Raw genomic sequence first — 24,242 nt, 5'->3', positions numbered from 1 at the left:
TCCCCCGCGCCAAGCTTCGGATTGACAGCGCTCCCCACCAATCACCGAGCGCAGTCATCGCCAAGGGGCGGAGCGAGCCCTGCGCTCTCCGCCAATGAGAGACGTGGGAACCCCGCCCCCCAGGCGCTGGCCAATGGCGCTGGCCGGGGGGCGGGCCCCGCCTCCTGGCGGCCGCGAGCTTTTACTGCAGGGGCCCCGCAGGGCTCAGTGCTGCCGCGGTCGCCTCCCGCTCAGGTCCGGGGGGGTGCGGTCGTGCAATAGGAAGCCGAGGGCGTTGCAAGCTTCCCTCCGGGCGCCAGCTACCTGGCTCCACGTCCCGTCGGGTGCATTCCACAGACACCCCCGGATCCTCCACCTGTGGCCCCTTAGAGCTCCCTGCCCGCGCCCGCCATGCCGCTCAGCCGCACTTTGTCCATGTCCTCGCTGCCGGGGCTGGAGGAGTGGGAGGATGAATTCGACCTGGAGAACACGGTGCTCTTCGAAGTGGCCTGGGAGGTGGCCAACAAAGGTGAGCGCGTACCGGGCGGCGGGGCCCCGGCGAGAAGAGCAGCCAGGGATGGGGATGGGGATGGGGCCGGGGGCTGCTGAGTGAGAGGGGGACGGGGACTCCATAGCATGGCTTTTGGGCTCTGGGCAAGGAGCCTGTGACTCCTGTGTCCTTGGGGAGGGTCTGGGGTGTGTCTCCTGCGCCCTGGAGGGATGGGGATGGGTCTCCTGACTGTGGAGATAGACGGAAGTCCGGTCCTGGGTCCTAGGGCAGAGGGGCTAACCGGAACGCTTCCTAGGTCCCCCCAGAGGGAGGTTTCTGAGAGGCTTGGGGTCCTGAACAGGGAAAGAGATGCGGGGGTGGGACATTCTTAGCGCAAACCTGGGAAATGGCTGAGTCTCAGACCTGTGGCCCCTCTGGATTGGAGAGAGAGCTGACTGGGAAAGAGAAGGCCTGCGTCGTGGTGGGGGAATAGGTGAACTGGTCACTCGAGGGTCAACCCAGGAAAGGACCGGAGGCCCTGATCCTTAATCCCAGCGTGGGGGAGGGTTGGGCACCCTGACGCCTGGGCTGCGAATGAGCTGAAGGCCTGAGCTCTGGGTCCCTGGGCGCAGAGGGGCCTGTGGCCGCAGATTCTTGGAGATTGGAATGAGGGAAGGCTGGCAAGTCCTAAGTTGGTCAGGGGCTGGGCCCTGGGGTGGGAGTGGCTGGGGCCCTGGGTTTCTGTGTCCCGGGCTTCAGAGGGTCTGAGATCCTGCCTGTGGAGAGCCCGGTGGGGCTGTAAACCCAGGAGCTGGGCAATCTCAGAAGAGAGGGCAGTGGGTTTTGGGGTTTTTTTTTGCTTAGCTGAGAGAAAGGGACTGGGTCTCACTCCATGGGAGGGGCCTGTGAACACAGAGCCGTGTGTCCGGAGGTGAGGAGGCCGGGGGCCCAGGCTCCTGGGTCCGGACTGGAGTCCGGGGAGGGGCAGGGTCCCCTCTGCCCGCGCCCTCCGCTGGGCACAGGGGACTGGGGGAGAGGTCAGCCGCGTCTCTGGGGCTAAGACATGACAATCCCAGCTTTTCTTGGGCAATTGGAAGGGAGCTGACTGGGGCCCTGCGGTGCCGAGGCTGACGGAGAATTTAAACCCAGCTCCCGGACTCTGAGAACTGGGGAGCCCCGTCCCGCTGAGCCTCGGGACCCCAGCCCCTAATTCCTCCAGACCCAGGAGCTCAGACCCCCAGCCCCCTCCGCCCAGACTCAGAAGCCCAGGCTGAGCCCCCTCCTCCCTCAGAGCTCCCCCCCCCACCCCCTTCCTCCCTTCCACCCAGGAGGGCTTGTCCTCCAGCTCCCATATCCTCCTCTCTGCCTCTGATGTGTGGGTTCCCGGTCCCCTCTTCCCTCTAAGCCAGAAGGCGGGGCCCCAGCGCCTCCCATGACCCCCCCCCCCCCCCACGCCCGACGCTGGCCCGGGGCTCAGACCGGTGGGCTCAGCCGGGCCTGTGCTCACGGGGCCGGGCCCCCAGTGGGCGGCATCTACACGGTGCTGCAGACGAAGGCGAAGGTGACGGGAGACGAGTGGGGCGACAACTACTACCTGGTGGGGCCGTACACGGAGCAGGGCGTGAGGACCCAGGTGGAGCTGCTGGAGCCCCCGACGCCGGCTCTGAAGCGGACGCTGGACTCCATGAACAGCAAGGGCTGCAAGGTGGGAAGGGGCGCCGCCGGGGCAGGTAGGCGGGTGCCTGCCGTGGGGGGGGGGGGAGCAGGCGGACGGGAAGGGGGTGGGGCGGGGGCACCGCCTCAGGCAGAGAGAGAGGCTGGGACAGAAGCGCGGATGGCCCGGGACTCCCCCAGGCACTCCCAGGGGTGGAGTGATGGACACTTAGATGCAGGAAGTGGGTGGGTGAACCCCATGCTCCGAGACGTTGGTAAATGGGCAGACAGACAGCAGGTACAGGACAGACGGAAGGCCGGGACCAGTTTGGCTCAGTGGATAGAGCGTCGGCCTGCGGACTGAAAGGTCCCGGGTTCGATGCCGGTCAAGGGCATGCACCTTGGTTGTGGGCACATCCCCGGAGGGGGCTGTGCAGGAGGCAGCTGATGGATGTTTCTCTCTCATCGATGTTTCTGGCTCTCTATCTGTGGGAACCCTTAACACGACCCGCGTGGTTCAGGGCCCACTCAGGGTCCGGTTTCTGGAGAAGGCCGCACACTAAAATGAAGAGAGAGACTGGAAAAGAGTTAATTTGGGAAAATGGGGGCCAGGCGGGAAGTCTACCTCTAGTGGGGAGACTAACCGCCCTTTGGCCTTTTACCATTCCTTTTATTGAGATTCTGAAACAAAGACATCTCTTAAGGAGGAAGTTCCAACAGCAGAAAATCAACTTACATTTACATATGATTAACAAATTAAGGTTGCCTCAGGCACCACTATCTCAACTAGACAATGAGTTGCAGGGGTCTTCAAACTACGGCCCGCGGGCCACATGCAGCCCCCAGAGGAGTCTGATCCGGCCCGCCAGGTTTTTTGGGCAGTGAGCACAGCCGAGGTGTTACAGTAGGAATTAGTAGTTCATATAGTCCGGCCCTCCAGCTCTCTGAGGGACCGTGATCTGGCCCCCACTTTAAAAAGTTTGAGGATCCCTGAGTTAGTGGATCTGACCCTTCAGAGCCATCAAGGTCGGCTAGCTCTTTTTACATTTTATCTCCAGTGACAATGTTAGGTTTTGGTTCCTCAGGCCCAGAGAGAGAGAGGGGAAGAGCTGGGCGCAGAGGACAGGCAGAGAGGCGGGCTCGGAGGAGGCAGGTGGCCGGAGTTAGGTGCTGGGCAGCAGGCAGCCTGACGTTCACATTTGGCTCCTCCACTTCCTGTCCGTGTGACCTTGGCCCACGGCCTCGGCCTGACGGGGCTGTGGGCGGGTGACAGGGTGAATGGATCCCTCAGCCCGTTCCTGGCGTGCAGTCAGCTCCGTGGGTGAGCTATTATCGTGTGGTTATTATTATCATCGTCATCATTATCTCTATAAACAGCCGGGCTCGCAGAGGGGGGCGGACAGGCAGGCCAGGGGGAGAGAGAGATGGATGGAGAGACTGAGTGTCCCCAAAAGGTGATGGTGGCTCCCCGCCTGCCCCCCAGCCCTCCCGGGACCAGACCAAGAGGGGAGGAGACACTCCGCTGTCAGTTTATGACTGTTCAGTAAACCATTCGGCCCACGATTTAGGCTGGATTTTAGATTTTGGCCCCTTCTCTGATTGAGTTCGACACCCCTAGAGACCCAGAAGGAGAGAGGAAAACGGAAGACTGATGAAGGGAGGAGTTTTGGTGAGCAGAGCCAGGGGTTAAAGAGAAGAGGGGACCCCGGCCGACGTGGCTCACTGGTTGAATGTCGACCTATGAACCAGGAGGTCCCGGTTCAGTTCTCTGTCTTGGCACACGCCTGGCATTATGGGCTTGATCGCCAGTAGGGGCTGTGCAGGAGGCAGCCGATCCACGATTCTCTATCATCATTGATGTTTCCATCTCTCTCTCCCTTTCAAATCCTCTCTGAAATCAATCAATTTACTTTTTTATTTTTAAAAATATATATTTTATTGATTTTTTTTTTTTTACAGAGAAGAAGGGAGAGGACTAGAGAGGTATAGAAACATCGTTGAGAGAGAAACATCCACCAGCTGCCTCCTGCACACCTCCCACTGGGGATGTGCCCGCAACCAGGATACATGCCCTTGACTGGAATCGAACCTGGGACCCTTCAGTCCCCAGGCTGATGCTCTATCCACTGAGCCAAATTGGTTTCGGCTCACATCAATGTATACACACACACACACACACACACATATATACATATATATATATATATGGTATGTATACACACACACACACATATATATGTGTGTGTATACATACCATATATATGTGCGTGTATATATATATATATATATATATATATATATATATATATATATATTTTTTTTTTTTTTTTTAAGAGAGAGGAGGGGAGACCCAGGGCTCCAGTAAGAGCTGGAGGATGAGCACAGAGAGGTGGCCACCGCCCACGGGGAGGGCTGTGAGGCCAAGGGCGGAAGGACGGACAGATGGGGAGGGAGAAGTCCAGTGGTTTCTTCATTCATTCACAGCTTCTGGGTTGGGGTGGGTTTCTGGAGCCCATTCAGGCCAGAGGTGTGCCTAAGGAACCCCAGAGCCACCCAGCCCTCCCCCTGCGGCAGCTGCTCCCCGGTGCCGGGGCCTAAGAATAGCCCCCCAGCCAAAGGGCAGACAGCAGCTGGGAGGGGGAGGGGCGTGGTCAGGCTCCCGGGCTGGGAAAGGCCGGGGTGCGGAGGGTCAGCTGGATGGCGCTGGGGCAGGGGCCGGGGACCAGGCCGCGGTCCCGGGAGGGGAAGGACCGGACAAGGAGCAGGTGGCAGGGGCAGAAACGAGACGGGGAGGCTTAGAAACGTGGCGGTGGGTAGAAAAACGCAGCCCGGTGACGGGGGAAGAGCTGGCGAGGGTAGAAAGGTGGCTGGAGTCTAAGAGCAGAGGAAAGAGGCAGCAGGTGGCAGACAGGGTGACAGTCAGAAACAAGGCGGCAGGCCGGAGAAGTGTGGCAGCGAGAACAGCAGAAGAAGCATCCCCAGGGAGGCGCTCGCAGCAGGAAGAGAAGGTGCTGGCGTCATGGTGGCCGAGGAGAGAGATGTGGCCGCAAACAAGCCCGCCCGCAGGTCCGAGGGATGGTTAGCAGGTGGGAAAACGGGCAGCGGGCTCAGGGACTGGACTGCGAATTAGAAATAGAAAGCCCTGCCGAAACCGGTGTGGCTCAGTGGATAGAGCGTCGGCCTGCGGACTGAAAGGTCCCAGGTTCGATTCCAGTCAGGGGCATGTACGTTGGTTGCGGGGGTGTGCAGGAGGCAGCTGATCAATGATTCTCTCTCATCGATGTTTCTAACTCTCTATCCCTCTCTCTTGCTCTCTGTAAAATATATTTTAAAAAAAAGAAATAGCCCTGGCTGATTTGGCTCAGTGGATAGAGCATCTGCCTGCGGACTAGAGGGTCCTAGGTTCCCATCCCCAGTGTGGGGCGTGCAGAAGGTGGCTGATCAATGATTCTCTCCTCACTGATGTTTCTCTCTCTGAAATCAGTAAAAAAAAAAAAAAAATATATATATATATATATATATATATATATATATATATATATATATAAAGAAAAGATTGTGTTGCCGAGATCGGTTTGGCTCAATGGATAGAGCGTCGGCTTGGGGACTGAAGGGTCCCGGGTTCGATTCCGGTCAAGGGCATGTACCTTGGTTGCGGGCACATCCCCAGTAGGGGGTGTGCAAGAGGCAGCTAATCGATGACTCTCTCTCATCGATGTTTCTAGCTCTCTAGCTCTCTCCCTTCTTCTCTGTACAAAATCAATAAAAATATATTTTAAAGAAAAGATTGTGGTGGGCCTGGCTGGTTTGGCTCAGTCGGTTGGAGCATCAGCCCCCGTACTGAAAGTTCACTGGTTCGATTCCAGGTCAGGGCACATGGTTAGGTTGTGGGTTCAACCTGGTCGGTACACGTAGGGGAGGCAACCTATCAATGTAACTCTCACCTCGATGTTTTGCTCGTGCTCTCTCTCGCCCCTTCTCCCTCTCTAAAATGAGCTGGTGTGGCTCAACGGTTTGAGCGTCACCTGTGAACCATGGTTTGATTCCTGGCTGGGGCTCCGTCCCAGTTGTGGGCTCGATCCCCAGTGTGGGGCGTGAGGGGGCAACCTATCCATGATTCCCCCTCATCATTGACGCTTCTGTCTCTCTGCCCCTCCCCCTTCCTCTCTGAAATCAATTTAAAACATTCTTTAAAAAAAAAAAGATTGTGGTGGGAATAACAGGCAGCGAATAGAGAAGGAAGGCAGCAGATGAGAAGTTAGCAGCAGATGCAGACACAGGGTGGGGAAACTGAGGCAGGAAGCCCAGACACCCCGCCTGCTGGTGGGAGAGGCGCCGATGCTGTGCCCAGAGACTGTGGTCCAGGCTCCTAACCCTCCCTGTGGGTCTCGCCAGGTGTATTTCGGGCGCTGGCTGATCGAAGGGGGCCCCCTGGTGGTACTCCTGGACGTGGGCGCCTCGGCCTGGGCCCTGGAGCGCTGGAAGGGGGAGCTCTGGGACACCTGCAACATCGGGGTGCCCTGGTACGACCGGGAGGCCAACGACGCCGTGCTCTTCGGCTTCCTCACCACCTGGTTCCTGGGTGAGGTAGGTCCCTCCGCCGGTCCCCATGGCACTCCTTTGGGCCCCAGCCCGGAACTACTGTGACCATCAGCCCCCGGACAGAAGGGTCTGGGTGGGGACAGAAGGGAACTGGTTTCTTCCAGGGCATTCTAAGAGCTGTGGGTCCTGCCGAAACCGGTTTGGCTCAGTGGATAGAGCGTCGGTCTGCGAACTGAAAGGTCCCAGGTTCGATTCCGGTCAAGGGCATGTACGTCGGTTGCGGGCACATCCCCGTAGGGGGTGTGCAAGAGGCAGCTGGTTGATGTTTTTCTCTCATCGACGCTTCTAGCTCTCTATCCCTCTCCCTTCCCCTCTGTAAGAAATCAACACAATATATTTTTTAAAAATTATAAAGAATTGTGGGTCCTCCAGCCAAAGGATCTTTGGACACATGGATGTCCAAGGACTCAGACTCTCTTCCCTCCAGAACCCAAACTCCCAACCTCAGCCTTATTCACTCTGACCTCCCACGTCTGGGAATTCTGAGCCATTTGTTCTTGGAGAGAGTGGCCTGGCTGGAGGGCTCGCCCAGGGAATTCTGGGAGTTGTAGTTCTCTAGTCTGATAGAGGTTGGACTTGGCTCTCAGATGATGGGGCCCTGGATGTTTGGGGAAATGCCAGCCTATGTCTGAACCAGGGACCTTGGTTCTGACCCCCCTTTTAGGTTTTAAAAGGGCTCAAGAAACTTCATATCCCATGCCCTGCCGGGAACTATTTATGAACGGGCTGCTTCCGGGGCATTCTGGGAGTTGTAGTCCTTTCGCCGCTAGGGAAGGCAGGGTCTATTCCTGATGGAGATCAAGGGTGTTCTAGGAATTGTGTCCAGCACTGGGGGGACACTAAGACTTGAGTCTTTCCAATCCAGCCTTGCTGGGGCTTAGAAGGCTGGCCCAAGTCACCCCAGCTCCCATCAGCCTCAAAAATGTGTAGTTTCTGGTCTTCTGGGGATTGCAGTGGGCGGCCATTCCCTCTGCCTCCTCCACCTCGTGGATTGCTGATTGTCTCCAGGACACGTGGAGACACAGCGTCCCTGTCCCCGTTAACCCCGCAGTTCCTGGCGCAGAGTGAGGAGAAGCCGCACGTGGTCGCCCACTTCCACGAGTGGCTGGCCGGCGTGGGGCTCTGCCTGTGCCGGGCCCGGCGGCTGCCCGTGGCGACCATCTTCACCACGCACGCCACGCTGCTGGGCCGCTACCTGTGTGCGGGGGCCGTGGACTTCTACAACAACCTGGAGAACGTGAGCTCGGAGTGTGCGCGGGGGCGGCCCGCGCGGCGGGACAGCCAGCCCGGCGCTGCCTGCAGAGCCCCGGGCAGTGGGCTCCCTCCTCCCGCATCCCCGGAGACCCAGGCGCCCAGCCTCCAGTCTCCCCCGAGGCCTCCAGAGTCTTCCACCCAATTCTCCTAACCGGAGTGCCCTCTCTTCCCGCCCAGTTCAACGTGGACAAGGAAGCAGGTGACAGGCAGATCTATCACCGCTACTGCATGGAGCGGGCGGCCGCCCACTGCGCCCACGTCTTCGCCACCGTGTCCCAGATCACCGCCATCGAGGCCCAGCACCTCCTCAAGAGGAAACCGGGTGGGTGATGGGCTGCGGTCCCTACCGTGAATGAGGCAGTCGGTGACCTAGGCCAAGGCCCACACCCATTTTATTTATTTATTTGTTTATTTTTTAAAGTATATTTTATTGCTTTTTTACAGAGAGGAAGAGAGAGGGATAGAGAGTTAGAAACATCGATGCAAGAGAATCATCGATCAGCTGCCTCTTGCACGCCCCCTTACCGGGGATGTGCCCACAACCAACGTATATGCCCTTGGCCAGAATCGAACCCGGGACCTTTCAGTCCTCAGACCAACGCTCTATCCACTGAGCCAACCCAGTTTCGGCCCGCACCCATTTTTGTTTGTTTACTGTAAAGAGCAGAGAACTACAACTCCCAGAAGGCCCTAGGAGGTGGCCTGTATACTCCGGAGGCTAACGGAAAGTGTAGTTCCTTTGATGCTAATTTCAGAAATCGTTAACATTCTTCTAGCGGCCGACATAGGCCTTGGTCTTCTGGAAGGGGAGGGAGGCTCTTTGGGGTTTGTTTTTGAGAAAAGCTGGGTTAGAACCACTTCTTTCTCCCATCTATAGCATCAGTTCTCAGTGGATGTGAGGTGAGAACCACAGTGTCCAGAAGGTCTGTGGCTGCTCAGCTCCTTATGTTCCTAGAATTTCTTCGAGGGAGCTGATGGGGGTTGTGGTTTTTCAATGATGTGCTTTAATTTTTGTGAGAATAGAAAATGGTTGGGACCTTAAAAGAGGCTTGGGCCGAGACCGGTGTGGCTCAGCGGATAGAGCGTCAGCCTGCGGACTGAAAGGTCCCAGGTTCGATTTCTGTCAAGGGCATGTACCTTGGTTGCGGGCACATCCCCCAGAGGGGGGTGTGCCAGAAGGCAGCTGATTGATGATTCTCTCTCATCGATGTTTCTAACTCTCTATCCCTCTCCCTTCCTCTCTGTGAAAAATAAATAAAATATATATTTTTTTTTAAAAAAGAGGCTGGGACCCTAAAAGAGGAAGGTAAATTGTGGGAGAAGCAGGTTGGAGATGTGAGATCACTTCCAGCTCAGGGTAGTAGAGGGCAAACAAAGGAACCGCAACGCCCAGGGACCCCAATGCAGACTGGTTCCCTGCCTGACTAGCCGTTCGCAGAGGCTGATGGGAGTTGTAGTTACTGGGCAAGAAGGCATCCGAGGGGCAGGGCAGCGGGGTCACCGAGGAGGAACTATTGACAGGAAGACAGCACAGAAGGAAGGGGTCTTTCCTTCGGTCGTTCATTCGGCCACGTGGGTCTGAAGGAAGAAATGAAATTTGGGCCCTTCTCCCCCTCCCCCCCAGATATCGTGACGCCCAACGGGCTCAACGTGAAGAAGTTCTCCGCCATGCACGAGTTCCAGAACCTGCACGCGCAGAGCAAGGCGCGCATCCAGGAGTTCGTGCGGGGCCACTTCTACGGGTGCGCGGGCCAGACGCCCGGTCCGGGGCGAGGGGGGGCCGGGAGCTCGGCCGCTGGCGTGCCTGAGCGCAGAGGACGGGGCCGAGCATCCGAGGGTCTTAGATCCCCTCCAGGAGGAAAGACCACGGATCCCGGGAGCCCCAGGGTGCCTCCGCGCCGCCTAGGATGCTCCTTGCCCTGCCTCCTGCTGGGCTTGTCGTCCGAGGGCAGGACGAGAGGGAGGGGGCGGGGGTCTCGGCGTCACCCCGCCTTCTGGCTTTTCAGGCACCTGGACTTCAACTTGGACAAGACGCTGTACTTCTTCATCGCCGGCCGCTACGAGTTCTCCAACAAGGGGGCCGACATCTTCCTGGAGGCCTTGGCCCGGCTCAACTACCTGCTCAGGGTGAGGCCTGGGCGGCGAGGGGCAGAGGGAGGACAGAGAGCCAGGACATCCCGCCAGGAACAGAGACCCGGGGGGTTGGGGGGGGACCCTCTGGGGGAAGCATAGAAACCCAGAGAGAGGGTGGGGTCGCAGGGGGCGTGGTGACTCTTCCGATACTTTTTTTAAAATATAAATTTATTGAGCCAAAGCCGGTTTGGCTCAGTGGATAGAGCGTCGGCCTGCGGACTCAAGGGTCCCAGGTTCGATTCCGGTCAAGGGCATGTGCCTTGGTTACGGGCACATCCCCAGCAGGAGGTGTGCAAGAGGCAGCTGATTGATGTTTCTAATTCTCTATCCCTCTCTCTTCCTCTCTGTAAAAAAATCAATAAATTAAAAATTTTTTTTTATTGATTTCAGAGAGGAAGGGAGAGGAGAAAGAGATAGAAACATCCATGATGAGAGAGAATCATTGATCGGCTGCCTCTTGCACCCCCCCTACTAGGGATCAAGCTTGCCACTGGGCATGTGCTCTGGGCTGGAATCGAACCTGGGGCCCTCCAGTCCTCAGGCCTACACTCTATCCACTGAGCCACAGCAGCCAGGGCTCGTCCTATACTTCTTTTCTTTTTAAATACTTTTTATTGATTTCAGAGAGGAAGGGAGAGGGGGAGAGAGAGAGAGACATCCATGATGAGAGAGAATCATCGATTGGCTGCCTCCCGCTGGGGATGGAGCCCGCAACCTGGGCATGTGCCCTGAGCGGGAATCGAACCGTGGCCTCCTGGTTCCTAGGTCAGTGCCTAACCATTGAGCCACACCGGCCAGGCTGTCCTGTACATCTTCTCCACAGGCAGGGGCATGGCAGGGTCCGAGCCGTCTCAGTGGGTGGGAAAGGGGGCGTGGCCTCAGCCTCCTCCCATTGATCCCCTTCCCTCCCCCCTTCCTGGGCCGCAGGTCAACAACAGCGAGCAGACGGTGGTCGCCTTCTTCATCATGCCGGCGCGGACCAACAACTTCAACGTGGAGACCCTCAAGGGCCAGGCCGTGCGGAAGCAGCTCTGGTCAGCAGCCCCCGCCCGGCCCCCGGCTGGGAGCTTGGGGCCCGGGGTTCCTCCTGGCACCTCGCTCTTGTCCCCATCACACGGTCCCACCCGCCCCACCGGCTTCCCCAGCGGGGCCGCCTGCTTCAGACGCTCCGCTCGGGGCCGGTGGGAAGTCACAGGCGGGACAAGCGTGGCAGAGGGGCCAGGGTCCGATATCAAACCTGGGAGGTCTAGCAGACGCCGCTTGCTGGCTTCAGGCAAAAACCACGACCCCTCTCTGAGCCTCAGTTTCCTCAATTTTTTTTTTTAAACATTTCTTTCTTTTTCTTTTTCTTTTTTTTAAAATATATTTTTATTAATTTTTCACAGAGAGGAAGAGAGAGGGACAGAGTTAGAAACGTCGATGAGAGAGAATCATCGACCAGCCGCCTCCTGCACACCCCCCACTGGGGACGCGCCCGCAACCAACGCACATGCCCCTGACCAGAATCGAACCCGGGACCCCTCAGTCCGCAGACCGATGCTCCACCACCGAGCCAAACCGGTGCTGGCTAAACATTTCTTTCTTGATTTCAGAGAGGAAGGGAGAGGGATAGAGAGGTAGAAACATCAACGATGAGAGGGGATCATTGATAGGCTGCCTTCTGCACGCCCCCCACTGGGGATCGAGCCCTCAACCCGGGCATGTGCCCTTGGCCGGAATCGAACCTGGGACCCTTCCGTCTGCAGGCCGAGGCTCTATCCACTGAGCCACACCGTCCAGGACAGTTTCCTCATTTGCAAAACCCACGCATGAGCCTGTTCAGTGAGCACTGTTCCAGGTCCTGGGGACACGGCTGTGGACAGAAAAGATAAAATCCCTGCTCTCCCTGAGCTCTCTTTCTAGAAAATTCTATAGAAAGCACTCTTGGGGGGAGGGGCGGGAGTGAGAAGCAGCACAGGAATATGAGACAGGGCTGTCAGGACAGGCCACTCGGCGAGAGAGCCATGGGGTGGAGACCCAGAGGGGAGATGAGGGAGGAAGCCCTGTGTGTGTCTGGGGACCAGCAACGGGAACAGCCAGTGCAAAGGCCCTGGGGTCCGTGGAGAAGCAGCGAGGAGGCCAGCGGGCCTGGGGCTGGGGCAGAGCGCCGAGGCCCAGAGCACAGCCATGAGGCCAGAGCCAGGGGAAGACCAGGAGCCTTGGGGGGTCCGAGGGCTGGAGGCGGCCCTCGATGCCAGCCTTGTTTGTGTACACACATTTTATCCGGCCCCCATAACCTTCCCTTTTTATAAAACGGGGCTCGGCCCGGCTACCCCGGGGCCAGGGCAGGCGCTAAGAATAGCTGACATTTCTGGCGGGCGCACCGTGTGCTGGGCACTGTGTACTTTTAGCCGTGACCTCATCGAGGCCTCCCTGCAAACCTCTAAGGTTGGCTCTATTTTTATCTCCCCCGGACCAGACGAGCCACGGGAGCCAGAGAGGGAAGGCCCCCCATCCCTGGACACACAGCTGATGGCAGGCGCCAGGGATCCGAGCCTCCGGGGACCTGTGCGCTGGGTCCCTGCCCTCCAGCCCGAGTCCCCGGGGCAGCTCTGCTCAGGCCTCAGTTTCATGGCTGCCCCAGAAACCTCGCGATCAATGGCTGGTGTGCACGTGATCTTTTTTTTTAATTAAAAAAAGAAATATATATATATATATATATATATATATATATATAATTGATTTTTAAACATTTAAAAAAATATATCATTGATTTTTTACAGAGAGGAAAGGAGAGGGATAGAGAGTCAGAAACATCGATGAGAGAGAAACACCAATCAGCTGCCTCTTGCACACCCCCCACTGGGGATGTGCCAGCAACCAAGGTACATGCCCTTGTCCGGAATCGAACCTGGAACCTTTCAGTCCGCAGGCCGACACTCTATCCACTGAGCCACACCGGATTCGGCTTAAATATATTTTATTGACTTTTTACAGAGAGGAAAGGAGAGAGATAGAGAGTTAGAAACATCGATGAGAGAGAATCATCTATCAGCTGCCTCTTGCACACCCTGTATTGGGGATGTGCCTGCAACCCAGGTACATGCCCTTGACCAGAATCGAACCCAGGACCTTTCAATCCGCAAGCTGACGCTCTATCCACTGAGCCACACCGGTTTCGGCGTACACGTGATCTTGTTCTGCTCTTTCCAGGGATACGGCCAACACGGTGAAGGAGAAATTCGGCAGGAAGCTTTACGAATCCCTGCTGGTGTGAGTGCCCCCCACCCCTCAGCCCTGCAAGGCCCTGGGTCCTCGCCCCTCTCGGCAGCCCTCCTCAGATGCACATCCCCGTTCGCCCTGCAGGGGGAGCCTCCCGGACATGAACAAGATGCTGGACAAGGAGGACTTCACCATGATGAAGAGAGCCATCTTCGCCACGCAGGTACCGGGACCCCCGAGCAGAGGCATGGCAGGCCCCGTCAGCCCCTGAGGCAGCTCGCCGGCCACGTTAGTTCTGACCCCAGAGAAGGCTGAGAGTTCTGAGGTTCGGAAATGGGTGTGAGCCGACTGGCAGAACTTCATTTCCCAGAAGCCCTTAAGGCAGCCTGCTTTCCCCTGACAGCAGTGGTCGGCAAACTGCAGCTCCTGAGCCCCATGCGGCTCTTTGGCCCCTTGAGTGTGGCTCTTCCACAAAATTAGGAGTACCCTAATTACGTTAATAGCAATGGACCTACCTATATAGTTTTAAGTTTAAAAAAATTTGGCTCTCTGGCCGAAACCAGTTCGGCTCAGTGGATAGAGCGATGGCCTGCAGACTGAAAGGTTCCAGGTTCGATTCCGGTCAAGGCCATGTGCCTTGGTTGCGGGCACATCCCCAATAGGGAGTGTGCAAGAGGCAGCTGATTGATGATTCTCTTTCATCCATGTTTCTGACTGTCTATCCCTCTCTCTTCCTCTCTGTGAAAAATCAATACAATATATATTTTAAAAAATGTGAATACCGTTAAAAAAAAAATGTGGCTCTCAAAAGAAATCTCAATCGTTGTACTGTTGATTAATGAGTTTGCCGACCACGGCCCTAATGTATTCTGCCACGGGAGGCTGTTGGGAGTTGTAGTTCCTTTGCATCCCCATGGTCAATGGACAGGAGGTGAAGGCGGGAATTTAAGCCAAGAGAGCTATTGTACAAAAGGGGGACCCCCACTCCCACATGTCCTAAAGCCTTGCTGCTGGCAGCTCCACCTCTGTCCCCAGAGACCGCTAGGAGCAGTAGCTTTGTTGGCCTCTTGAGGGATGGTCAGGAGGCCAGCGAAAGCACCTACAGTTCTCTGAAGACTACCGAAACTGCCAGACGCCAAGTGAAAACTACGATTCCCAGCAGCCCGTGGGTCGTTCTGCCACATAGATGCTTCCCTGGCCCCGGAGACTTCTGCGTGTCAGAGTTCTTATAATATTCTCTGGCGTCAGGGGTCTCTGGCGCTTGTGGTCGGGGTTGGCGCATCCTTTCCTGGGGAATGGAAACCTAAGCAGTCAAGCAACACAAACAAGGAAAGAATTGTTTTTGGCCAAACTAATCTGCAATAGTCCCTAAGGCGGTCGGCCGGTCTGCCTCGGTGAGCCTGTTTCTTCCTGGGGGCTGCTGGGAGTTGTAGTTTCTTGGTTTGCTGGCGTCCGTAGACTGAAGGTGTGTAGAACACTTAATGAGAGGAATGATGGAATATTTGCAAAAAACGGACTATCCCAGCAGCACCTTGGTCACCCTGGCTCTATATGTCCTCCTCCAGTGGGGAACTGAAGAATTCAGGGGGAATACCTCTCTTGGGAATTGTGGTTTCTTTCTTCCTTTTTTTCTTTTTAATTGATTTCAGGAAGGGAGGGAGAGGGGGAGAGAGAGAGAAACATCAATGATGAGAAGCAATCATTGATCGGCTGCCTCCTGCACGCCCCCCACTGTGGATCGAGAGCCCCAGCCTAGGCATGTGCCCGTGACTGGACTCGAACCCGGGACTCTTTAGTCCGCAGGCCAATGCTCTATCCACTGAGCCACACCAGCTAGGGCGTGAATTGTGGTTTCTTTGGACTTCTGTGGGGGGTGGAAGTGGAGGGAATTACAGGATGGAGGGTAAAGGGACTTGGAGGGAAAGAAATCTAGGATTTTCATAAGAAAACTGCTACTTCCAGCAGCCCCGGAGCTTGGCAGTCTGCCCCCCTCCCAGAGTCCACTGGGGGGCATTGCTTTCTTTGAATTCTTTTGACGATAGAGCCAAGGATACAGAACAGATCGCTAAACTCCCTGTGGCCCCTGGGGCTTGTTAACGCTGGCTCTGCCTCCAGGACAGCTGGGAAATGTAGTTTATTTTTAGCTTATGATGGTTAAAAGGAAAAAAGAACCTTTACAGATGGAGCCAAGTAGGAAGTCTGTATAACTCCTGGTGATCTCTTGGGCTTGTTGCCCCACAGCCTGATGGGAGTTGTAGTCTCTTTGGATTCCCAAGTTCAGCATGTCCCTTCCCTGACCCCCACCCCACGTGTGACCCCCTACAGCGGCAATCTTTCCCCCCTGTGTGCACCCACAATATGCTGGACGACTCCTCAGACCCCATCCTGACCACCATTCGCCGGATTGGCCTCTTCAACAGCAGCGCGGACAGGGTCAAGGTGAGGTCACAGGGTCAAGGTGAGGTCACGGGTCAGGGTGGGTTGGGTATGGCAGGAGGGTGGGGGGAGTGGGGGCCTCACATTCCCCATCTCACCTAATTTATCAAACTTATTATTTTTTAAAAATTTCTTTATTGATTAAGGTATCACATATTTGTCCTCATCCCCCCACCCCCATGCCCATCCCAAACCCCTCCCCACGCATGCCCCCACCCCCCTGTTGTCGTGACCACTGGTTAGGCTCATATGCATGCACACAAGCCCTTTGATTGATCTCTCCCCCTTGCCCCCCCACCCTGTTCCCTCTGACATTTGACAGTTTGATTGATGCTTCCCTGTCTCCGGGTTTGTTTTTGTTCATCAGTTTATATTGTTCATCATTTCCTATGGATGAGTGAGCTCATGTGATACAATAAATACACTTATAAGAACTGAATATGAGCCGAAGCCGGTTTGGCTCAGTGGTGGAGCGTCGGTCTGCGGACTGAAAGGTCCCGGGTTCGATTCCGGTCAAGGGCATGTACATTGGTTGCGGGCACATCCCCGGTAGGGGGTGTGCAAGAGGCAGCTGGTCGATGTTTCTCTCTCATCGACGTTTCTAGCTCTCTATCTCTCTCCCTTCCTCTCTGTAAAAAATCAATAAAATATATTTTAAAAAAAAAAAGAACTGTGCGGCCAGGCCAGGAGCAGCGGCTGCCAGGCTGGGAGCGGCCAGGCCCGGAGAAGCGGCTGCCAGGCTGGGAGCGGCCAGGCCCGGAGCAGCCGGGTCTGGTGCGGCCAGGCCCGGAGCAGCGGCTGACAGGCTGGGAGCGGCCAGGCCCGGAGCGGCCGGGACCGGAGCAACCGGGCCCAGAGCAGCCGGGTCGGGTGCGGCCAGGCCTGTAGCAGCAACAGCCAAGTCCAGAGCAACTAGGTCGGGAGCGGCAGTGACCAGACCCGGAGCAGCTGGTTGTGGAACGAACCAGAGCAACAGAGGCCAGGTCCGGAGCAGCCAGGCCCGAAACAGCTCGCTCCTCGCCTGTAGCTGCCCACGGCTGCCTCTCAGACGTGGCTGGAAACTTTTGTGGGAACTTGAGGGTCTGCTGAATCAAGTGATGAAGGCTTAGATCTGGATGTGTTGAGTTAGTATAGCGCTGGGGTGTTGATCTGTGAGTGCCTTGGGTGGGGCCTGGATGAGGCTGGTTGACCTATTTGAAAATGTCTTTTGTGTGAAGTGTATCATTGGGCATGTGGAGGTATTATTGATATGAGAAAATGCTAAGTAACAGATTTACTATCTGAAAAGGGATTTACTATCAGGGAAAGGGAGGGAGGAAGAGACTGAACATAAACTGTGCACCTATGGATGAGGGCAATGGGGGATGGGGAGGGGGCAGAGGGTGGGGTGGGAACCTGGTGGAGGGGGGAAGAAATGAGGAACCTTTGTAATAATATGAACAATAAAGATTGATTTAAAAAAAAAAAAAAAAAAAAAAAAGAACTGAAAATGAGACAGGCAATAATGGTTAGGCTGAGAGGCAAATGAATCTGTCTGTAGTGAGTTTCGAGTCCCAATGTCTATGTCAAACGGTTCCTTATGCGTACATGTCAGCCATGATATTTCAGTTCTGGATGGTGGACAAATGGTGGTAATGCAGGTCCGACCCTTTCTGGTTTGGTCTTTGGCAACCTGCAGCGATGCACAACTGCTGACTGCTAGCATAGCGTCTTCCATCTCTGGACTGATTCTCTTCTGTGCTCATGGTTGGAGCAGTCCTGTCAGTTCCTCTGCTGCAGGAATCCACATGGTCCTGCAGTTGTTTTTCTGAAAATATGCAAACCTACCAAAGGACTTCTGTGTCTAGAAAGAATCTTAGCTTTGGAGCAGGCAGACTGGGATTCAGATCTTTGTCCTGCCCCTGACGTAGGGGACCCCGGACCAAACGTTCACTCCCTGTGGGCCACGCTGGAACCCCCGACCAAGCGGGGGCCTCGGCTGAGTCCTGCTCATTTTCTCGCTGCCAGGTTATCTTCCACCCGGAGTTCCTGTCCTCCACGAGCCCCCTGCTGCCCGTGGACTACGAGGAGTTTGTCCGTGGCTGCCACCTCGGCGTCTTCCCCTCCTACTACGAGCCTTGGGGCTACACGCCGGGTGAGTCAGCATGGCGTTGGGGGTCTGGCGTGGTCCTGGGACAGGGCACACGCCCTCCCTGAGCCCCAAGTTCCTCCTTTGCAAAACCAGGGCAATGGGAACAGCCTGTTCTGCTACAGCATGTGTCTGGGACACTGGGGCTCATGTGATGGGGAACTGGAGGACTGATGTCCACAGGGCACACGTGACTCCCCCAGTTTGCTGACATTAGCCCCCGCCCAGTCCCCTAATAACAGCTGCTTAATGCACAGTCCACTAACACAGCTGTATGTGGTACGGTCCCCAGCACCCGTCCCCTCCACCTTCCTCCTGTTGGCTCCTTTTAAAAAAGTATATTTTATTGATTTTAGAGAGGAAGGGAGAGGGAGAGAGAGAGACAGAAACATCAATGATGAGAGAGAATCCTTGATTGGCTGCCTCTTGCATGACCCTTACTGGGGATCGAGCCCGCAACCCAGGCATGTGCCCTTGGCCAGAATCAAACATGGAACCTTTCAGTCCACAGGCGGATAGCTCTATCCATTGAGCCAAACCAGCTCCTTTTAAAAATACGGGCTCCAAGTTGGAACAGCTTCTTTGCAATTCTCTTTCATTTTGGGCTATTCTGCTGTGATCTCCCCAAGTTCAACCCTCCCCACACCCTTTGCAACCCAACTACTTTCATATGTTTTTAAGGCTAAATAAATACCACGTTTGCTGTAGTCCTTCTTCATTTTGAGTAATTAAAAACATGTTTTATATCCTACTCGAGGATATGTTTTTATTGATGTGGGAGAAAGAGAGGAAGACTGAGAGAAACATCGATGGTTGCCTCTCATATGAATCCCAATTGAGGATCGGACCCACAACCTGAGTATGTGTCCTGACTGGGAATCGAACCTGCCACCTTTTGGTGTAAGGGAAGATGCTCCAACCCACTGAGCAACACAGGCTGGGGCGATTTGTGAGGAATGCCGTAGGTCTTTTGAACTGTGCTTGCATGAGAATGAGGAATTTTGCCCTTTTTTTTTGTTTGTTTTTTTCATCCATGGTGAAAACAGTGCATAGGTTTTGTGTGGTCAGCCCCTACCCCGTTTCCTCTATAAGTCCTGTTATATGTAGTGTCTGCTTTCTGCAGCTTACAAAAGCTTTTAGAGACATTACATAAGAATTAATAAACTGCCGAAACCGGTTTGGCTCAGTGGGTAGAGCGTCGACTGAAAGGTCCCAGGTTCGATTCCGGTCAAGGGCATGTACATTGGTTGCCGGCACATCCCCAGTGGGGGGCGTGCAGGAGGCAGCTGATGGATGTATCTCTCTCATCGATGTTTCTAGCTCTCTATCCCTCTCCCTTCCTCTCTGTGAAAAATCAATAAAAATATATATTAAAACAAAAAGAATTAGTAAACTCCTCGATCCGCCTCTCAGCGCTCTTTAAGGTGGTAAACAAAGCCTAATACACAGCCATAGTGATAAGGAGAGACCTTGTCTTATCTCCTGTGTAAACAGACCATGACGCAGTGATGACGGAAACAGTGTGGGCTGGCGTAAGAAAGTTCCTTCCTGGTGGTGAGGATTGGGGAGAATGGCGGACGTTTGGCCCAGAACTCAATAAATTAGCATCCTTTCGGCCCACCTCTAGACCAGTGTTTCCCAACCTTCTCTCATGATGAGAATCACCTGGTGGAGTTGTTAAAACACAGATTCCTGAATCCCAACTAAGAAGTGCTAAACTAGAATTTTTGGGAACATATAGGTAAAATTGTATACTTAACTAGTGCTCTAAGACAGATTTTATATACAGAGCACTAAGTTAGGTATGCAATTTTACCTATATGTTCTCAAAAATTCTAGTTTAGCACTTCTTAGTTGGGATTCAGGAATCTGTGTTTTAACAACTCCACCAGGTGATTCTCATTGTGAGAGAAGTTTGGGAAACACTGCTCTAGACTTTTCCTTATTCTGAATTCCTTTCTCTGAGCCTCTCAGCCTCCCCTCTAAGAAATAGGGACAGCCCTGGCTGGTTTGGCTCAGTGGATAGAGTGTCGGCCTGCGGACTGAAGGGTCCAGGTCTCGATTCTAATCAAGGGCACATGCCCGGGTTGCAAGCTCGATCCCCAGCGGAGGGCATGCAGGAGGCAGCCGATCCATGATTCTCTCACATCATTGATGTTTCTGTCTCTCTCTCCCTTCCTCTCTGAAATCAATAAAAACAATATTTTAAAAAAAGAAATAGGGACAGTAAGTATTATATGCTGAGAGGGTTGTGCCCCGTGAAATAAGCCAGTCAGAGAAAGACAAATATCACGTGATCTTACTTATACGTGGAATCTCATGAACATAATAAACTGATGTAATAATATTAAGTCACGCTCAGCTTGCATTTTCCGGCTCCTGACTTGCTCAGTTCAGTGCCCGGCCTGTGGTCCAGGCGCCAGTAGAGGGCGCTGTTGAGGCTTTTATGGAGATTTCAGCCGGTTCCGAGGGGAAAGCTAAGTGGACCTTTTCTCCCCGCCTTCCGCAGCCGAGTGCACGGTGATGGGCATCCCCAGCATCTCCACCAACCTCTCCGGCTTCGGCTGCTTCATGGAGGAGCACATCGCGGACCCCTCGGCGTACGGTCAGCGCCCAGGCTGAGGACCGGGGCCCCGGGGCCCCGGGGAGGAGGGGTCCTGGTGTCGGCCTGTTTTCTGAGTCCCCCATTCTGTACCCCCCTCCCACCCAGGCATCTACATTCTGGACCGGCGGTTCCGCAGCCTGGACGACTCCTGCTCGCAGCTCACCTCCTTCCTCTACAGCTTCTGCCAGCAGAGCCGGCGGCAGCGCATCATCCAGCGGAACCGCACCGAGCGCCTCTCCGACCTGCTGGACTGGAAATACTTGGGCCGGGTATGGCCTGACTCCCTCTCCTGCCCCCCTGGGCTCCCCGCTCTGGGTCTCCGGCTCTTCAGTCTCAACGGGGCAGATGGCTCCTCCTCCTTGTAAAGGTTGCTGCCCCTTTAAGAAATTAGTCCACTCCTGGGGGGGGGACCACATGGGCCCAAAGTTCTGTTATTTGCATAACTGCGGCCAGGCTGTCCAATCACAGCTCTGCTATCTACATGAGGGGCGGAGCCTGAAAAATGGATAATAATTGGCTCAGGCCAACTATTGTATTTTCAACCTGTCTCCGCTCATGGCACACATAAACTAATTAGCAAATTCTGCGGCCCATCAAAAAATATACATATTCTTGCTGATCTGACAAACACAGATATAATTTAGATTCATTCACACCTGATGGCTATTGTGTTTGTGCTGTCATTTTTTTTTTTTTTTTAATTTGACAATCAAAGAGGTCAATGCCCCTGGCCAATCTCTTTTACAGTCTGGAATTGCATGTTTGTTTTAAAGATATATATATTTAAATATATTTTATTGATTTTCTTCAGAGAAGAAGGGAGAGGGATAGAGAGTTAGAAACATCGAGGAGAGAGAAACATCAATCAGTTGCCTCCTGCACTCCCCCGCACTGGGAATGTACCCACAACCAAGGTACATGCCCTTGACGGGAATCGAACCTGGGACCCCTCAGTCTGCAGGCCGATGCTCTATCCACTGAGCCAAACCGGCCAGGGCCGGCATTGCATGTTTTAAAAACTGCACACCTGTTACAAGTGGCTGGCTTAGCGGTCCAGTGGAGGCTGCAGTGCGCTCACCTGCATAAAAGGTGGGGCGGGGGGGGGGGGTCACCCTCTCCCACACCTGCCCGGGGCTTCCGCCCCCTGATGCCCCCTCCTTCTTTCCCGGAAGTACTACATGTCTGCGCGCCACATGGCGCTGGCCAAGGCCTTCCCGGAGCACTTCACCTACGAGCCCCACGAGGCGGACACGGTGAGTTGGCGGGGCCCCTCTAGTGGGCCGGGGTCCCCCCGGAGCTGGGGGCGGAGAGCTCTCTCCTGGACCCAAGGCCTGGGGGTTGGGGGCTGGGGGTTGGGGATTGGGGGCCCGGCTGCACAGGCGCCCCCCTCACCTGCCCTTTGGCTCACCCCCGCGCGCAGACCCAGGGCTACCGCTACCCGCGGCCCGCCTCCGTGCCGCCGTCCCCCTCGCTGTCCCGGCACTCGAGCCCGCACCTGAGCGAGGACGAGGAGGACCCGCAGGACCAGCTGCCCAACGAGGACGGCGACTGCGAGCGCTACGACGAGGAGAAGGAGGCCGCCAAGGACCGGCGCAACATCCGCGCGCCCGAGTGGCCGCGCCGCGCCAACTGCGCCTCGGGCGGCGGCGGCGGCAACAAGCGCAACTCGGTGGACACGGCGCCGTCCAGCTCGGCCAGCAGCCCCAGCGAGCCGCTCAGCCCGGCCAGCTCCCTGGGCGAGGAGCGCAGCTGAGCCCCATGCCCGCCTGCGCGCCCCTCCCCGTCCCCAGGGCGCTGCTCCCAAACCCACTCCAGACCCGGACCTGCCGGGGGGCCCACAGCCCCCTGCCCCCCTCCACCGTCCTCTCCAGCCCCCCAGCTCTGCCCTGGACCCCCCTCCCCACACTCCAGCCCCCTCAGCCTGCCCTGGACCCCCTCCCCACACTCCAGCCTCCCAGCCTACCCTGGACCCCCCCTTCCCCACTCCAGCCCCCCCAGCCTGCCCTGGACCCCCTCCCCACACTCCAGCCTCCCAGCCTACCCTGGACCCCCTCCCCACACTCCAGCCTCCCAGCCTACCCTGGACCCCCCCTTCCCCACTCCAGCCCCCCCAGCCTGCCCCGGACCCCCTCCCCACACTCCAGCCCCCCCAGCCTGCCCTGGACCCCCTCCCCACACTCCAGAATCTACAACGCCGTGCCTTTCCCGGTTCCGCAATGTGAAATCTGTGCCCTCGCCGCTCGCGGTCCGGCCTGGGCCACAGGGTTCCAGGAACCTCCGATGCCCGGCGCGGCGCCAGGGCTTTTAGGGAACCTGGCCTCTCGCCTCCGGGCCGCGGCTCCCAGCACACTCCGTGGCCCGCAAACCCTGCGGCCCAGCAGAGCCCGCAGCGCCCCGCCACAGGGACCGGCCGCCGAGGCGGAGCGCTTCCAAGGACCGAGTTCTCCCAACGCAGAAGGTCTTCCGTTTCAGCTCCAGAGCGCGGGCTCCAGACAGGACACCACGCGTCTCCTGGGCTCTGGCCCTCCCTGTGGGGCGGGGTTCTGCCTGGAGGAACCCCTCCCCAGCCGAGCAAAGGGGGGTGGGGGGGGGGAGGCAGAACCACTTGGCTTCTCTGCCACTCGAGCGCGTGCAGTGTTGGTCTGGCTGCCTTGCTGGCCTTTTCTAGACCAGACCCTGCTCCGTGTCTGAGTCTGGGTTCTCTCTGCCACCCCCTCCCCCGAGTATTTCAATACTCTGGGCCCGCCAGGGAGGCCCCCCCTCCCCCCAGCTGAGGGCAGAACTGGCTGTCTTACAACCCCCCACCGCCAGGCCCACATGAAACCACTGGGTTCTAGGTCCCGGCTGAGCCTAGACCCTCACCACTGTGCTGCGCCCGGCCTGGAACCGAGCTCACTGCGGTTCTAGAACTTCCCTTTTTTTGTTTTTGTTTACCTCAAGGCTCTGCTGTCCCCAGGCTGTGCCCGGCCCCCAGCTTCGGTGAGGGGGGTGCCCCTCGCCTGTGCTGCGCTGTGCCCGATGCACCTGCTTGCCCTCGGGAGTGGGGGCAGAGGGGAATGACTGAGTGTGTGTGGCGATGAAAAAAAGAAAAATACAACTATATTTAAGAACCCCAGGTCTGGTCCGACACAGGATTTGGTGGGTCTGTCCCCTGGCCTCTACCCTCTCTCTCTTCCCTCCCTCCTCTATCCTCCCTTCTCCCCCCGCTCAAACCCAGGTCCCCAATTCCTTGTCATTCTGCTCTGGCAGAGACTTGGATTGCTGTTGTGGGTTCCAGTGTTCTTTCAAGAGAAGGCACTCTCTGTCTTGTTCAGTTGGGACCTAACTTGCCAGTAGCAAAAACCTGGGGTCAAGCTCGCTCTCTCTGGTTTTTTTTTGTTTGTTTGTTTGTTTCTTAATATTTTTATTGATTTTTTGCAGAGAGGAAGAGAGAGGGATAGAGAGTTAGAAACATCAACCAGCTGCCTCTTGCACACCCCCTACTGAGGATGTGCCCGCAACCGAGATACATGCCCTTGATCGGAATCGAACCCGGGACCTTTCAGTCCGCAGGCCGATGCCCTATCCACTGAGCCAAACCGGTTTCAGCTGGGTCAAGCTCTCTGACAGAAAGGGGCTTTGTCACTGGAAATGGGTCCACGTGGAAGCCAGGAGCCGTGTGTGGCTCTTGAAATCCCTCTGCACCAGCAGTAAGGGCTCCGCAGCCACAGGTGGCCACGTGTGGCTCGTGGGGCGACCCTGTTGGGCGGTGGGTGCAGCTT

General features: G+C 56.1%; 1 protein-coding gene across 1 annotated transcript; it reads left to right on the top strand.

Moving 5' to 3' along the window:
* Window positions 1–180: 180 nt before the first annotated feature.
* Window positions 181–23,596, top strand: GYS1 (glycogen synthase 1). The gene is made up of 17 exons (XM_084905942.1): window positions 181–508; window positions 1,993–2,174; window positions 6,518–6,709; window positions 7,776–7,961; window positions 8,156–8,300; window positions 9,603–9,720; window positions 9,985–10,105; window positions 11,039–11,145; window positions 13,304–13,363; window positions 13,457–13,535; window positions 15,638–15,751; window positions 17,756–17,882; window positions 20,386–20,481; window positions 20,587–20,750; window positions 21,654–21,734; window positions 21,902–22,438; window positions 22,587–23,596. The coding sequence occupies exons 1-16, from the start codon at window positions 391–393 to the stop codon at window positions 22,232–22,234; spliced, it is 2,223 nt and encodes a 740-aa protein (XP_084762068.1). The 5' UTR covers window positions 181–390; the 3' UTR covers window positions 22,235–22,438; window positions 22,587–23,596.
* Window positions 23,597–24,242: the final 646 nt, after the last annotated feature.

The sequence above is a fragment of the Pipistrellus hanaki genome, assembly GCF_964339955.1.
Source record: "Pipistrellus hanaki genome assembly, chromosome: 15".
NCBI lineage: Eukaryota > Metazoa > Chordata > Mammalia > Chiroptera > Vespertilionidae > Pipistrellus > Pipistrellus hanaki.
Note: the sequence above shows the minus strand (reverse complement) of the source record. Positions and strands in the feature narration are given on the sequence as shown.